General features: G+C 38.3%; 1 protein-coding gene across 2 annotated transcripts in view; it reads left to right on the top strand.

Annotated features, from left to right (window-relative positions):
* Positions 1–14074, top strand: part of KLHL7 (kelch like family member 7) — a 57915-nt gene that overhangs the window by 31471 nt on the left and 12370 nt on the right. For both annotated transcript variants that reach the window (XM_010968613.3, XM_010968614.3), the window contains one exon: positions 3563–3705. In XM_010968613.3, coding sequence (XP_010966915.1) covers positions 3563–3705 — 143 coding nt within the window. The remainder of the gene's footprint in view (positions 1–3562; positions 3706–14074) is intronic.

The raw sequence follows: 14074 nt of genomic DNA, 5'->3' as shown, positions 1-14074 counted from the left end.
CCAGTTAAGGTGTCAAGGGAAAAAGAAGAGGGTATGAATTAAGGACATATCCCTGTGAATTCCTGCGTTTAAGGGGTGGTAGGAGGAAAAGAACCAAGAAAGGAGAATTCACTAAGCTACTTGAACCAAAGGCTGGTGTTTTGAAAACCAACGTGTAAAGGGTTTTAAGAAGTGGAGCATAGGTCGCCACTAGTTTCTCTAAGTACAGGGAGATGAAAGACAATCAGGACCAAGAAGATGCCTTTAGATTAGGACTTTCATCTTTTGGATTTCATACATGTTAGTAACAGATTTTTTGTTTTATTCGCAAACTGTGTGTTACATTTCTGCTTTCATTGGGTAGAGAGCTATACCTATTTCTTCATGCAGGATTTGAGGTGTTGAAGATAATTAGCTGGTCTCTGTGAAGTATAGTGTTTAGTTCTTACTGATATGGAAACAGGAGAGCAGAATTATTCCAGAAGTCCAGCAAAGTATAGGGATCAGGCTCTTGAGCAGAAATCTTTGTTATTTGTTATGTTCCATGCCCACCTTTTGTTTTTCTTCTATAAAGAACAGGGAGTTCTAATATTCCTTGACTAGGCACAAGCAGCTGAGACTCTTCGAGGCTTGGAAGTCTGGGCAGAGCTCAGGGGAAGAAAGAAGGCCTCCCTTTTTCAGATCATCAGTTAACCTTCCTACCATCTGTCTTAGGATTGCCTTTTGAGAGTGGAAGAAAAACAAAAAGATAAGCATATAGACTAAAAATTAAACTAAAATAATTTACAACTAAAAGAAAACAAGTCATAAAATAGAAATGAAGAACACAGTCAAAGCCTCCACAAGGGGCCAGGCCAAGTTCTTATTCAAAATTTGCAAATGACAATACTTGACTCTCAAAGGAGTAACTCCCAAAGGAATCAGCCTAAGGAGCAAGGCGCTCCTAAGGGAAGAGGGCCAGAGTGTCTGTCCCCAGCCGTGTCCTTAGAGAGAGAAAGCTTATGAGTAAAAGAGCCAGTTTTTGCTTCCTCTGGGGGTCAACACAGTTGGCCACAGTCAGCCACTACTCAGTGGCCTGTTGCCTGGGACAGTTCCCTCCTGTTCCTCTCCTTTCCTGCTAGCTGTCTTCTCTCATTGGGAATTACTGTGTTCGTAGATTCCACGTACACTGTGCCCTGTGCAGAACCCTCCTAAAGCAGTGGCTCTCAGACCCCACAGAAGATCTGTTCTCGGGTAGTGTGCAGTAATTTGGATTTCTAACAGGTTTCTAGGTGGTGCTGCTGCTGCTGGTCAGGGAACTACAGTTTAAGGACCACTGTACTAAACTAGACCTAGAGTGGGAGGGGACAGAGAGGGGTCACAAACTATACTCCACAGACCAAAGCCAGCCTGGAGCTAAAAGTGGTTTTTACATTTGTAAAGGATTGTTTAAAACAAACAAACAAATGAGGAATATATTACAGAAACTGTGTGTGACCTGCAAAGCCTAAAATATTGGCTGTCTGGCCCTTTAGAGAGAAAGGTTGCTGACCCCTGACCTAAGCATTCACCCAAGCCTTGGCTGCTGAGGTTTCTAGATGTTCTCATGCAAAGTGCTTCTACTCAAACTCTGAAATGGAAGGAAGTGCTAAGAGTATTGATAGTGATTATCATTCACTCACAACCTGTTCTCCAAACCTGTGTTCTCTCTGTATCCCTCTGGTAAGGGTCCAACACAGCCTCATGAACAGAAGTGTTTTTTGCATGTGTTGAGAACTGCTTACATTATTTTATTTTTTTATCAATAATACTGCATATCATACATAATTCAAAAAGTGTAAAAGGTGAAATGTAAGCCTCACTGGAGTTAACCGTTATTATCTTGCATATCCTTCCAAGGTAGTCTTGAGTCTCTGCATACACGGTCATTTACTGACATGCTTGTATAAATTATGTATAAAAATGAATAAAGATATAAATTTTAAAATACATCACACAGTGCATACTCTTTTACGTCTTACTTTTTTTATTCTACGTTATTTCCTGGAGCTCATTCCATGTGTACATATTACGCTTCCTCATTCTTCTTAACAACCATGTATAATAGTTAATTCTGTGGATATACCATAATTTTTAACAGCTTCCCCTGACAGTGAATGTTAGATGGATAAACTCCTAGAAAGGGAATTACTGGCTAAAGGGTGTGTACATTTGTAATTTTCTCGGGTCACACTGTGTTGCCCTCCAGACAATTTGTACCTGTCCACACCCCTACCAGAGATGTAGAAAGGTACTGTTTCCTTTGTCATACCCTGTGTTCCAGACAGTTTGATCTTGTGCAGTGTAATAAGTGAGAAAGCATGATTTTCATTTGTATTTCTCTAACTAGAGCACTTGAGCATCTTTTCGTATGTTTAAGAGTTGTTTGTAGTTAGTTCTTTTTCTGTGAACTGTGTTTAGATACTTAATTTTCTGTTAGTTGCTGGTCTTAATCTTAGTAATTAGTAAAATGTTTCCTTATATTTGTCTTTTATATGATTTATAAATATTTTCCTATTTTGTCATTATCTTTTTACTTTTTCTTTTTGCCATGAAATACTTAAAATTTTATGTAGTTCTGAATTTTTTTTTTCAGGGCTTCTTTTCATGGTGTTTTTTGTCTTAGGCGTCCTCATTCTGGGCCTTCTTTTTTTAACTTTCTCTTTTAGTACATCTATGAGGGTTTTTTTTTTTTAATGAAGTTTTTTTTTCATATTTAAATATTGTATTGATTTGGAATTACCTTAGAGTAAAATATGAGGTATGGATACAAATATTTTTTCCATATTATTGTCTAACATCATTTATTTAGCAATCCACCTTTCGCACACTGATTTGAAAATATATCTTAAAATTTTTTAATTGTTGAGTAGTCCTTGACAAAATTAAGGAATTGCTGAAGGAAAAGGGTCATGTTAGATCACAATAGTTCTGAATCCTCCTTGCATTTCAGAATCATCTAAGGCAGTTAAGTACTTCTCAAAATTTTATGTGCATCTGAGTTACCTTAGGGTTTTGTTAAATATGCAGATTATGATTCAGTGGGTCTAGGGTAGGTTCTGGGATTCAGTATTTCTGTGAAACTCCCAGATGCTAAAACTGCTGGTCTTTGAACTACATGTTAAGTAGCAATACCAGTGCTTCAGTCCTACCACCAGAGATTTTGATTTAACTGCTCTGTGATAAGGCCTAGGTATAGATAGTTTACGAGATTTCCTGGGTGATTATAATGTACAATTAAGATCGAGAACCACTGGGTTAGGAGATCTGCATTCCAGTAATTATTATGGAAGTTGTTGCTTGAAAAGCCAGATGATTCACTGGTACTTAGTGAGTGCGTGGGAGCAATCTTAGCATAATGGTGATTGCTGAGAATAATAGCTTGGTTAGTTCTCCAATTATTACACATTTCTCCTGCCTCTTCCCCCTCACTCTTTCCTTAGATGCTATAGAAGGATGATAGAAAAACAGTTACAGAAATAAAAACACTATTTTGTTTGGATATTTCCTTTCAAAGGATTAAAGTGCTGAAGTTCTTAAAGAGTTGCCATGTATTTTTCTCCAGGTGGAATGAGGTATCATCTCCTGTCTCCAGAGGATCGAGAAGAGCTGGTAGAAGGCACAAGGCCCAGAAGAAAGAAACACGACTACCGCATAGCCCTGTTTGGAGGCTCCCAACCACAGTCTTGTAGATATTTTAACCCAAAGGTAACTAATTTTTATTCCTGTTTCTGTTTTTAAAAGTTCTGAGCACATAGACACGTACCTACCACCTGTAATAATAACTCGTATTAGAGATGTTACAGTTTGTGGTGTTCTTTCAGAGACCTTACGAGATCCCTAGGTATCACCCTCATTTTACAAGTAAGGAAACTGAAGCTCAGTCAGATTTCACATGTTTCCATAATTGCTCTGGAGTGCTGCCTAGTAACCACTATCAAGGAACATGGAAAACAAGTTCTTCCATCTTTTCTCAGTTTCATTCATTGCAATTCCTCGCATTCCTTATGTGCCATTTTCAATGAAAATATGCTTCTGGAGCTATTTGTGTGTGTGTCAGGGGGTTGTTTAGAACTTATGTTTTAATATAAAATAATACATAGTCATTCTGGAAAATTTGGAAATCTAGACCATCACAAAGTGTAAAATTACCTTTAATCTAACCATCTGGAAATGATCACCAGTTTTAATGTGTTTTTCATTTTGTGTTATGCCAATTGGGCAGCAGAGCTTGAGTCATAGGTCTCGCAATTTTAAAAAAACAGATTGTTAGATTATGAGAAAGTCCACTCATATGTCTACCCCTTGTTTCTTCGACCTGTGTTTTTTGGTTATGGGAAAGATAATACCATATTTTGCTGTTACTACATGTAATGCTAAGGTAGAGCACATACCATAATCCTGAAAGATAGCACCCCAACCTTGCAAGGTGTTACCCATGAATGATGTTGAATCTCAGCATGTAGTGGTCTCTTTGATCATTTTGTTGGCCCAGTTTTTGTTGATGATAGATAACCTGATGAGTCCAGAGCATCCTGTTGAAATCAGAATACTTCTGACATGCCTTTCTCTGAGAAGTGAGTCCGTGGAAGCTTTCTGTGTAGTGTATGGTGGTGTTGTCAAGAGTGTATTTATGAAAACATTTATAAAAGCATGTATGGTGGTATTGTCAGGAGTGCAAAGATGGCAAAGGCCAATCTAAAAGCAGAATAAGTATCAATTCAAATGAGGGCAGAGCTTTGTCCCTTGAACAATGGAAGGATCCCAGTGTAGTTAGCCTGGTATTAGGTAACCAACTAATTCCCTCAAGGTATGATAACAGGATTGGTCAGTATTGCTAACAAAATGAGTGCTGGCCAGTAGTGGAAAGCCACATTGACATTAGGGAAGGAAAGTCCATTAGCTCTTAAAGCCACTGACTTATGCAGTTACTATATGCATATCTATCACTGCCATTGTGGTCACTCACAAGCCCAATGAGCAAGCATCAGATTGGGGAGGGAAGACATTGAGGCAGTCCTGCTCACAAGATTATTAAGAGACTTTGCTGCAGTTGTGAGTACTCTGGTAAGAATTCATATAGGATACAAATTTGTGTCCTTTCTGGAGGGCCATCCACATTATCCTTCCTCAAACAAATCTCCTTGTGAGCAGTCTTCCATTCTTGCTTATTTCAAGTCTGTCCATCTGAGTAAACCATTAGCCACTATCCAAGAATTGATAAAAACTGCCTTGAGCTTTTCCCTCCTGAAAGGTATAATGGACAGTAAAAGGAACTGCTTGAAATTCTGCCAAACCAGAAAATGTTTCTTCTGTATTTTCCTTCAACACCATTTCTGAAGGGACTAGAGTGCTTAAGCCGTCCACTTTGGGCTAGTTCCATCACACATGAGCCAGGCTCAGTTCTCTCAAATTTGTCAGCTGATGTGTAGGGACCACCTCCATGATGACCCAACCCAGGTTGAGGGAGAAGGCCCACTGAGTAAGGTGGTGATTAGCCTATTTGGGTATTCTGTGCCTATGGGACTTCCACAAGCCCAGTCTTATGTTTACATACTAGATCATTGGTTGAAAGCATGCTGTTTATGATTTGATACGTCAGGTAAAGCTGTGGAAAATGGGTTAATGATACAGTCACCTGGTTTACCTTGGTGTCAGACATTGGCTCTCTGTCAGAACCTAGTGGCTAGCCAGGAACTATTTACTGAAAAAAATGATACCTGCTTAAAGTAGGCTGGCCTTGCTCCAGAATCCCAGGGGTGTGCACTGTGATCATGTTGGGATATCCCTCAAGCTATGTGCAGCATTTCAGTCAGCACCCTGATGCCGCATGATCACAGGACAGCCTTAGCAGCGGAGCCATGCTATGTACCCTGTCCCACTTAGAAAGCTTTCTCCTGCTCTAGGTCTTACTCACAACTGGCAGCTTTTTGATTTACCCAATAAAAGTATAAATGTAGGACACCCAAATACAGGATATGTGTCATCTGTAAAATGTTAGAAGATGCTTGAGACAGCAAGCTATCCTTCATTCCGAAGGGATTATACCAACATGGGCTTGCCGAATCTTTTCTGTAAAAGCCCAAATAATAATTTTTTTCAGCTTTTTAAGTTACACAGTCTCTGCCATAACTGCTCAACCCTGATGCTGTGGCAGGAAAGCAGCTATGAATATAGGACATAAACAAGTGGTCATGGCTATATTCCAGTCACACTTTGTTTACAGAGACAGGTAGTGGGTTGCATTTAGCCTGCAGGCCATTGTTTGCCAACTCCTGCTGCAGACCTGTGGACATCTAGGGACTTGGAAGTGACCAACGCTGTACTCCAGGATAACTCCTCCCCTGTCAAGCACTTGTCTTACCAAGACAGAACTGATGAGTATGATAGACATCAATATAGGAGGCCTGTGCATGACAGCCTCTGGGAAGGCGCAATAGATCAGGGCTCCTGCAGCTGGGAATATGGCACAGAGTCAAGAGGCCTTGATGTCAGACTGGTGCCTTGAGGCTTCGTGGCCTGTAGAATACAATCCAATAAGCACAATGTTAAGTGTGCTTAAAAGGCTGATACACCTGTACACCTATTTCACACAAGGTAAGGTTAAGACTATTGATATTTCAGTGGCTATTTAATTTCAGTGTTTTTTAATTTTTCAGGATCCTTTTGAGTCAAGAGCAGGAAATTTATAAATACCATTTTCCAAGCAAAAACTGAAATCATGGGAGTTTAAATTGTAAAGCTATGAACTATAGCTTTCAGGTGTCAATAATAGTTATATCCCTCGTTTCCCAGAACCTAGTTATGGTGTTGACCTTGACAATTAAAAAGTAATTGAACTATATTTTGGTAGAAAATATTTTACCTTAAAGTAGATTCTGTTTTGAAGTACAGAGGGACAAAGAGAATTCTACTTTCATTTGGGATACAGCTTGTTTCTAGAATAAGGCAAATGTGGAATGACTACTAGCACTTTGATTTTGATCTGTAGTTCTAACACTTTCCTTGATTTCTTTTTTTTTTAAATTGGACAGTTGAAAAGAGATGCATATTCTACACGAGCCTGGAAGTGAGACTGTAACTTCAGAATTCTCATTTGATGTCTTACTCTGCTCTCATAAATGGCCCATACTTAATGCTCTTTTGTATACTCAGCCACAAGTTTTTAGACTTCTAGTAGAAGAAATTAAACAATTGAGAAAGTAACTACCAATCAAAATATTCTCATTCCATCAATATTATTTCCTAAATCTAACACCATTAGAATCTCATTACAGTATTTATTAAATGTTTCTATTAGAAGTACCAGCCTCTCTTTTATTTATGCTAAAACCTTCATCTTGAAAATTTTTCACTATGTACTATTATTTGTATATAGTATTTTAATATAAGTTGGTTAGTCTTTATTATTTCTAATATTAAAACAATTAGGGGGCTGATTTCATTTTAAATTACTATTTACCTTGACTCTCCTGAAGTGAACATTATTTCATTATTCAAGTGGACTGCCTAATAAGAAGTACTGCATAGGAATTGTTTTACAATTCTTAAGGTTAATATTCTCAGAGCTGTTAAAATGGTTTTAACTGTCATTAAATCAGACCCACTTGTGTGTGTCCTAGACCAGCCCCAAATGGTCATTTTCATTGAATTGATCTCCTTCAGAGAGGACAGTTTAAGCAGTATTAATCGAATTATCTAGAATTAAGCCAGTTTTGCTACAAACTATTATCTTCAGATACTCGGATATTACTGGTGAGAGGAGATAAATATTTGTATTAATTGCTGACTCAAAATAATAAGATCTTAACATTTTTTTCTAGTAGACAAGTAAAGTTGTAGATAAAGAAATCTCAGGTTGCTGTACTGAATTGAAATGATATGGTTCTTGTCATGGTCCTTCCATGAAGCCTGCTGAGTCTCCCTTTCCCTACCTGGACTGTTTTTAAAGTTTTCAAGCGCTTAATGATTACTAGAAGAGTTATTTATCTGAGTCCAGTGGTCTATTCTCTTAGTCTTAGTATTCTAAAATTGTAGCATGGGAATGTCTTATGATACTGGTGCCTAAATAAAAATTGACTTAATTGACCCAGTTTATTTGGACTCTTCCTGTCAGTGAAATGATGAGCTTTGAGAGCTTAGAACTTTGTAAAGGTCTTGGATGACCACTCTCATAGGGTGGAGAAATAGGAGACTATGCCCTTGAGCAAAGGGGATTCTGCATATTCCCTGCCAAAAACTAACAAGGGGTAAGACCAGCAGGGTGAGGGCCAGATCCTGTAAATCACAAAGGCAGAAAACCATATGGTGCCATATTACATGGAACCATCAGGTTCAAAAGGTTTACCTTGCGTTCCTTTTCTTACTCAGAACTCTGAAGTAGACTCATCACTGAGTTTGGTGTCTGGCCCAGCATGTGTACTCAAGTTTGTGAAGATGAATGAACCCGTTTAACTTTATGTAATATTTCACAGACAGTTTTGTCAGTTGGTTTTATAGGACTGGATTTAAATTTAGATAGGCTCTAAATCAAAAGAAATGAAGTTACCTTCAACTCAAAACATTTCCCTGTTGTGTGTTTGTTAAAGGTATCACAGTGCCTTTTCTCAGTATCATAGCCACCTCCCCTCTTAAACAGGCCTTCACTAAGGAGACAGTTCTACTCTGTCATCAGGGTGGAAATTGACAGTTATGCCTTGCATATGTTTTTTCTTTTTTTTAATGGAGGTACTGGGGATTGAGCCCAGGACCTCATGCATGCTAAGCACGTGCTCTACCACTGAGCTATACCCTCCCCCCACATATGATTTAAAAAGAAGTGTAGACTTTAAAGGAAAATGGTGTTATATTAACAAATTAATGAGGCCTTTATAAGAAGTGCATCCAGTAGTGTTGGCCACCAGCAAAAGAGTGTTTTGAAAGCAGTGTATGAAGTAAAAGGGTGAGCACTGCTAAAATGATCAGGAGCATCTATAAGAATAAAGTACCCCAAACGGACAGCAGTTATCCCAGGTGGATTGGACCTATAGCTGTGTGCCCAAGGACATTGCTGGAATGCAAATGTGGGTGAACATGAGTATCCCTTAAGCTTCCTTAGTTACCAGTACAACGGGCGTGTGGTGGTAAAAATGAGTGTTCTTTGCAGTTTGTGCACAGTAAGTATTCTTCATGCCTGATTGTTTGCAGGCAGTTTGGTTAGACACGTGGTCCTCACATTCATGTAGAAGAGATTGGAACACAAGCTGAGGTAAATTCTCAGTAGAGTACCTTCTTAGAATGTCTTCCAAAATAGCACTATTGAGAGACTCCATTTTTTTTCTTTTCAAGCATCTTCATAATACACTGTTTTGTAGTTTTCTTCTAAAATCAGCCTCACAGCCTTTGTACCCTACATAGGTACAGCACCTGAAGTTCCGACCTTCGGGGATCTGCTTCCTTTTGTGATTACTCACTGCATGTGCAAGAAGCCCCAGTGAAAATACGACTCACCATGAGAGGGAGGACATCAGACTCTCTGCTAGCTACAGCCAGCCATAATTACCATAAGTTGGCAGATCAGTCCCCTAAAAAGGCTAGAAGAGAGCAGAAATAAAGCTGTAGGTATTCGTTCAAGGGCTGTAGGTGGGAAGGGATAAGGAGACTAGGAATGGTATCTCCATATGGTGGTGTTTTAAAGGATTCTAGTCATCCTGGAACTAGCTAGAGGGTAGTGTGTACCTGAATGCAGGTTAGAGGGGTAAGAGTCAGGCTGTGCGTAACCAACAGAGTGAAATAAACTATCACTATTTCCTCTGCACCATGTCACTTGAAAATTACTGTCAGCTGCCTTTCATAATTGTTCATATGATGATGCAGAGGCAAAGAAGGATCTGTTATCCTAGAAGTATTAAATCGTGTTCTTTACATGTTAAACTGATTTTCTTTGAAAATTCATGATTAGTGTAAGAGATGACTGTCCTTAGCTGTTACAAACAACAGCACATTGTACAACAGCAAATTGTACAGTTAGCTGGCTGTAAAGTGTAGCTTAAACAAATAATATTTTGTCATATATTACCTGTATCACAGTTCACCTAGAATTTGAAATTTGTGGATTGGGCAGCAGGGATTATGAAAGACCCATATATTACGGTCCCGTCCCTCAAACTCAAAGTGTGTGAGATGTACACGTGCTTGAAGCAGTTAGAGAGCACAGGGGCTGAGGTCGGTGAGGTGGCCGCTGACCGTGACCAGAAGTCCTGGTGTGGGGTAACAGTGGCCTTGGTGGTCTGCAGAGATTTCCCTGGGTTGGAATTGCCCATTGAAGCTTCACGGAGGTTTTCTTGAGGGAAACTTAATGAAAGAATTTAGACAGGAAGAAAGAGAAAGATAAAAATATATTGAATCCTAAGTATGAATGTATCTTTTTGGTTTAAGTATGATTATTAAAATGTTCATAGAAAGCTTTCAAAGGATTATTTAAGTGAATGGAGTCTAGCTTTGTGCTTTAAAAGAAGAGTTTAGGTATGGGTGGAAGAACTGAAGGACTAAACCATTGATCTTTTTTCTTTTGTGAGCCCTTTTTCCCCCTTTCCTTCTTTCCTTTCTTCCTCCCTCCCTTTTTAAAGGAAGCAGCTGTTTTGTAGAAAGAGCATTTCAAGTCTAGGTATATAAGTTTAGGCAAGCCAGCCTTTCTAAACTTCAGTTTTCTGGTCTGTTAACAAAATATTTAAATCTTCTTAGGGATCAGTTATGCTCATTTGACTCCCTCTTTTTCTTTTCTTTGATCTTTATTCACTCAGTCCCTTTGTCCCTGCCATCCGTAAGATTTTTCTAATTTTCCCATATTTAAATGTAAAAAGGCTTACACATCTTCTTCATTTTGTTTTTCTCTTCCCCTTTCCTAACTCTTCCTAACCTCTTGGCCTTCTGCGTTATCTCCTATACTCTGCACATCTGAGACAGAGCAGATGTTTATCCCATCGGTGAGAACATTTTATTAAATGAGTATGTTACTGCATTTTAAGATTTGAGATAATTCATTTCAAGCATAATATGCTTTCCTGTGCCAAGGTTAAAAATTACACGTCAAAATTCTACAGGCAAAGCTTGTTACTGAGGCCACTGGCAGGGTGCTAGCACAGAGCTACTTCCCTACTATTTCATTTATTTTCTACTGAAAAGACAGGGGCTGTTGTTGAACATAATGTTCATATCAGGTTTCACTTTTGTACTGAGTTTCATTTCACTTAAATTTCTGAGTAGGTCTGAGTTCTGTGTTTCGATGATATGGTGGAGAGTGGAGGGGAAGAACATTCTGTGACTTTATAAGAAAGCTGTGATTCTTAGTATTCCCTTTGGGCTGTTCTCTGGTCTCACTTCAGACTCTTTGCTAATTTTAACTAATCATCAACAGCTGAGAAATGCCCATTTATATGTTCTTTGTTCCTACTTTCATCTAACAGCTTATAATATAGTACAGTCGTGCTTTGCCCACCCCCACCCCCCAAACTGTGGAAACCTTTTTTTCTGACTGTGATGCTGTGTTTTATGAAGTACTTAAGTTACAAGGGTATTTTCTCCTAATGGCAGATATTAAATCCCTTTTTGGACTTTAGGAGGTTCATATGCTTACAGAATTATTTGTGTGACCCTGTTGAAAATGAGTACATTTCAAAATGGGTACAACCTGTGAAATTACTTGGCTGAATCAAATGTTTACTTCTGAAAAACTAGAGCACCCTAATAGTGTGCTATTTGGAAGGAAGGCAGAGATGGTTTCTAATCCATCCTGTAGTTGAAATTCACCGCCATAGTATAATAGCTATTTAAGTTTTTAAATTCTTAAAGCCTTAAATTAATTTCATATTTCTGTGAAAACATTTAGCACAGTTACAAGCATCTGATGTGAGAATTTGTTTTCCTTGTACCATACTTTTGGTACTGCTTGCTTGGTTGTTATGTTTACTTTTTCTGTTTTAAAAAAAATAATACATGCTTATTGTAGAAAATTCAAGTATAGCAAGACATAAAGGAGAAAGCCAAAGTGTTCCCAACATAAAAGACAGGCATCAGTAGTTAGTGAACATCATTCCCTCCCCTCATTTTATATATATGACATCATGCTATACATGCCATTTTGCAAAAACTTTTAAAACTCTCCCAGCACTTCTATTAAGAAGGTATTTTCATGTCAGTCAAAATACCATTCTTTTGAAGGGCTGCAGAGTATTCCTTCATAAGGATATGCTATCATTTACTTAATGCTAAGGATATACCATAATTTGCACAATACCTGTCTTCTTCATATGCATTTGGCCCATTTCCTGTTTTCCCCTGTTAAAATACCCCTGCAGTGAAATATCCTTGTATGTGCCAACTTAGTACACTGTGCAGTTTTTTCTTTAGGGTAAATTCCTAGGAGAAGGATTGTTCTAGCAAAGGATGAAAATGGAAGCTCTTTTAGATCTACCAAAAAGGTAGATGAGAGCCCAGTTCCTAACCCTGGGTATTGTTGGTTGGTTGGTCTCAGGTCTCTCTGTTCCTTGTGGTGCAGCTACCACAGGACCAGGAACCATAGTGACAAGATGCTCACTGGAGTCCGTGTAATTTAGGGATAGTGCTGTGGTGAGGAACTGGTCCAAACTAGAAGCCAAGTGCACCATCTGCCTTTGAAAGTTCAAAAATGAAGGTGGCTTACTTAGCTGGATGAGATGTACTTTTCTACAAATGTGGTTCCCTTCAATATGCTAAGCCCTAATACCACACAAAGACATGGGAAAATCCCTGTTTTCAGGGAAGCTGTGGTTTTAGTGGCTAAGCATTGTGTTTATAAGTAGTAAGATGTGGAGGCGTGTGAAGACCTCAGTGGCCATCCTGCCAACATCCTGGTTTTATGGATGAGGCTGTGAGATCCTTCATTGTCGAGTCAAATGCTCAGAGTCACTTCACTAGAAACACAGTAGGAACGACAACCCAGATATCTTCACTTTTCAATCCAGTGTCCTTTCTAGAAGGCCATATCAGAAGATTTTTACAGAAGCAGGGCCATGTAAAGCTTAAAAGCACAGTTTTGGAATCTGATAGATTTAGACTAAATCTTGCATTCACCAATTTCTAACACTGTGACCTTTGACAGGGTACTTAACATGTCCAAGATTTAGGTTTTTTGTTTTTGTTTTTTTAACCTGTTAAATGAGGATATTACCTCATAGGGTTATTGAAGAGATTAAATAAGATAATTTTTTAAAGATATTTCAGCATAGTTCCTGTAACGGGACATACTCAACAATGAATAAATTAATAATAGTTTGTTTAGTGATACATTCTAAATCATTTGGACCCTAAGATCATTGGGTTTTAGAGTTTTAGATAGTGAGGACCCTAAGATCATCTGCTTCAGTCTTTTTATTTTACAGATAAGGAAACTAACATCCCTGAGAGGTTCAGTGACTTACATGAGACTCACAGCTCCTCCAAACAGAGCCTAGCTCAGGGCTCAAGTTTCCCAGCTCCTTAGAGCTATATTCTTTGTGACTTTGTGGAATGAGTGAAGCCAAAAGTGTTTCAATATATTTTTCATGAAACTACTTCTAGGAATGTTCTGGCTTCTAGTGTAAACTTTCTTTCTTTTTTTTTTTTTAAATATTTTTATTTATTATTGTGCTATTTATTTTATTTTGGCCAGGGTAGGGGGAAGGTAATTAGGTTTATTTATTTTTAGAGGAGGTACTAGGGATTGAACCCAGGACCTGGTGCATGCTAAGCATGCACTCTATCACTGAGCTATACCCTCACCCCGTACACTTGCTTTCTATATACATTGTCACCATATAATTTGGTAATCTTGAACTCAGATTAGATTGACTCCTTGATGTTTCTGCAAGAAATTTTAGGTTTTACCATTTTGTTAATTTTGTTTTCCTTTTTTTCAAAGACTGTGTTTCCCTTAGTTTTGCTTGATTTCTTCTCCAAATGATGCAAAATAAAGTTTTCTCAAGTCTTAAAATAAAAATTACTTTTTTCTTTTTGCATTTTGGTTGTCTTGATTATTAAAATCTACATCTGTAGTGTTTGTTATTTGAGGATTCATATGTTT

Source organism: Camelus bactrianus, chromosome 7, assembly GCF_048773025.1.
Source record: "Camelus bactrianus isolate YW-2024 breed Bactrian camel chromosome 7, ASM4877302v1, whole genome shotgun sequence".
Taxonomy (NCBI): domain Eukaryota; kingdom Metazoa; phylum Chordata; class Mammalia; order Artiodactyla; family Camelidae; genus Camelus; species Camelus bactrianus.
Note: the sequence above shows the minus strand (reverse complement) of the source record. Positions and strands in the feature narration are given on the sequence as shown.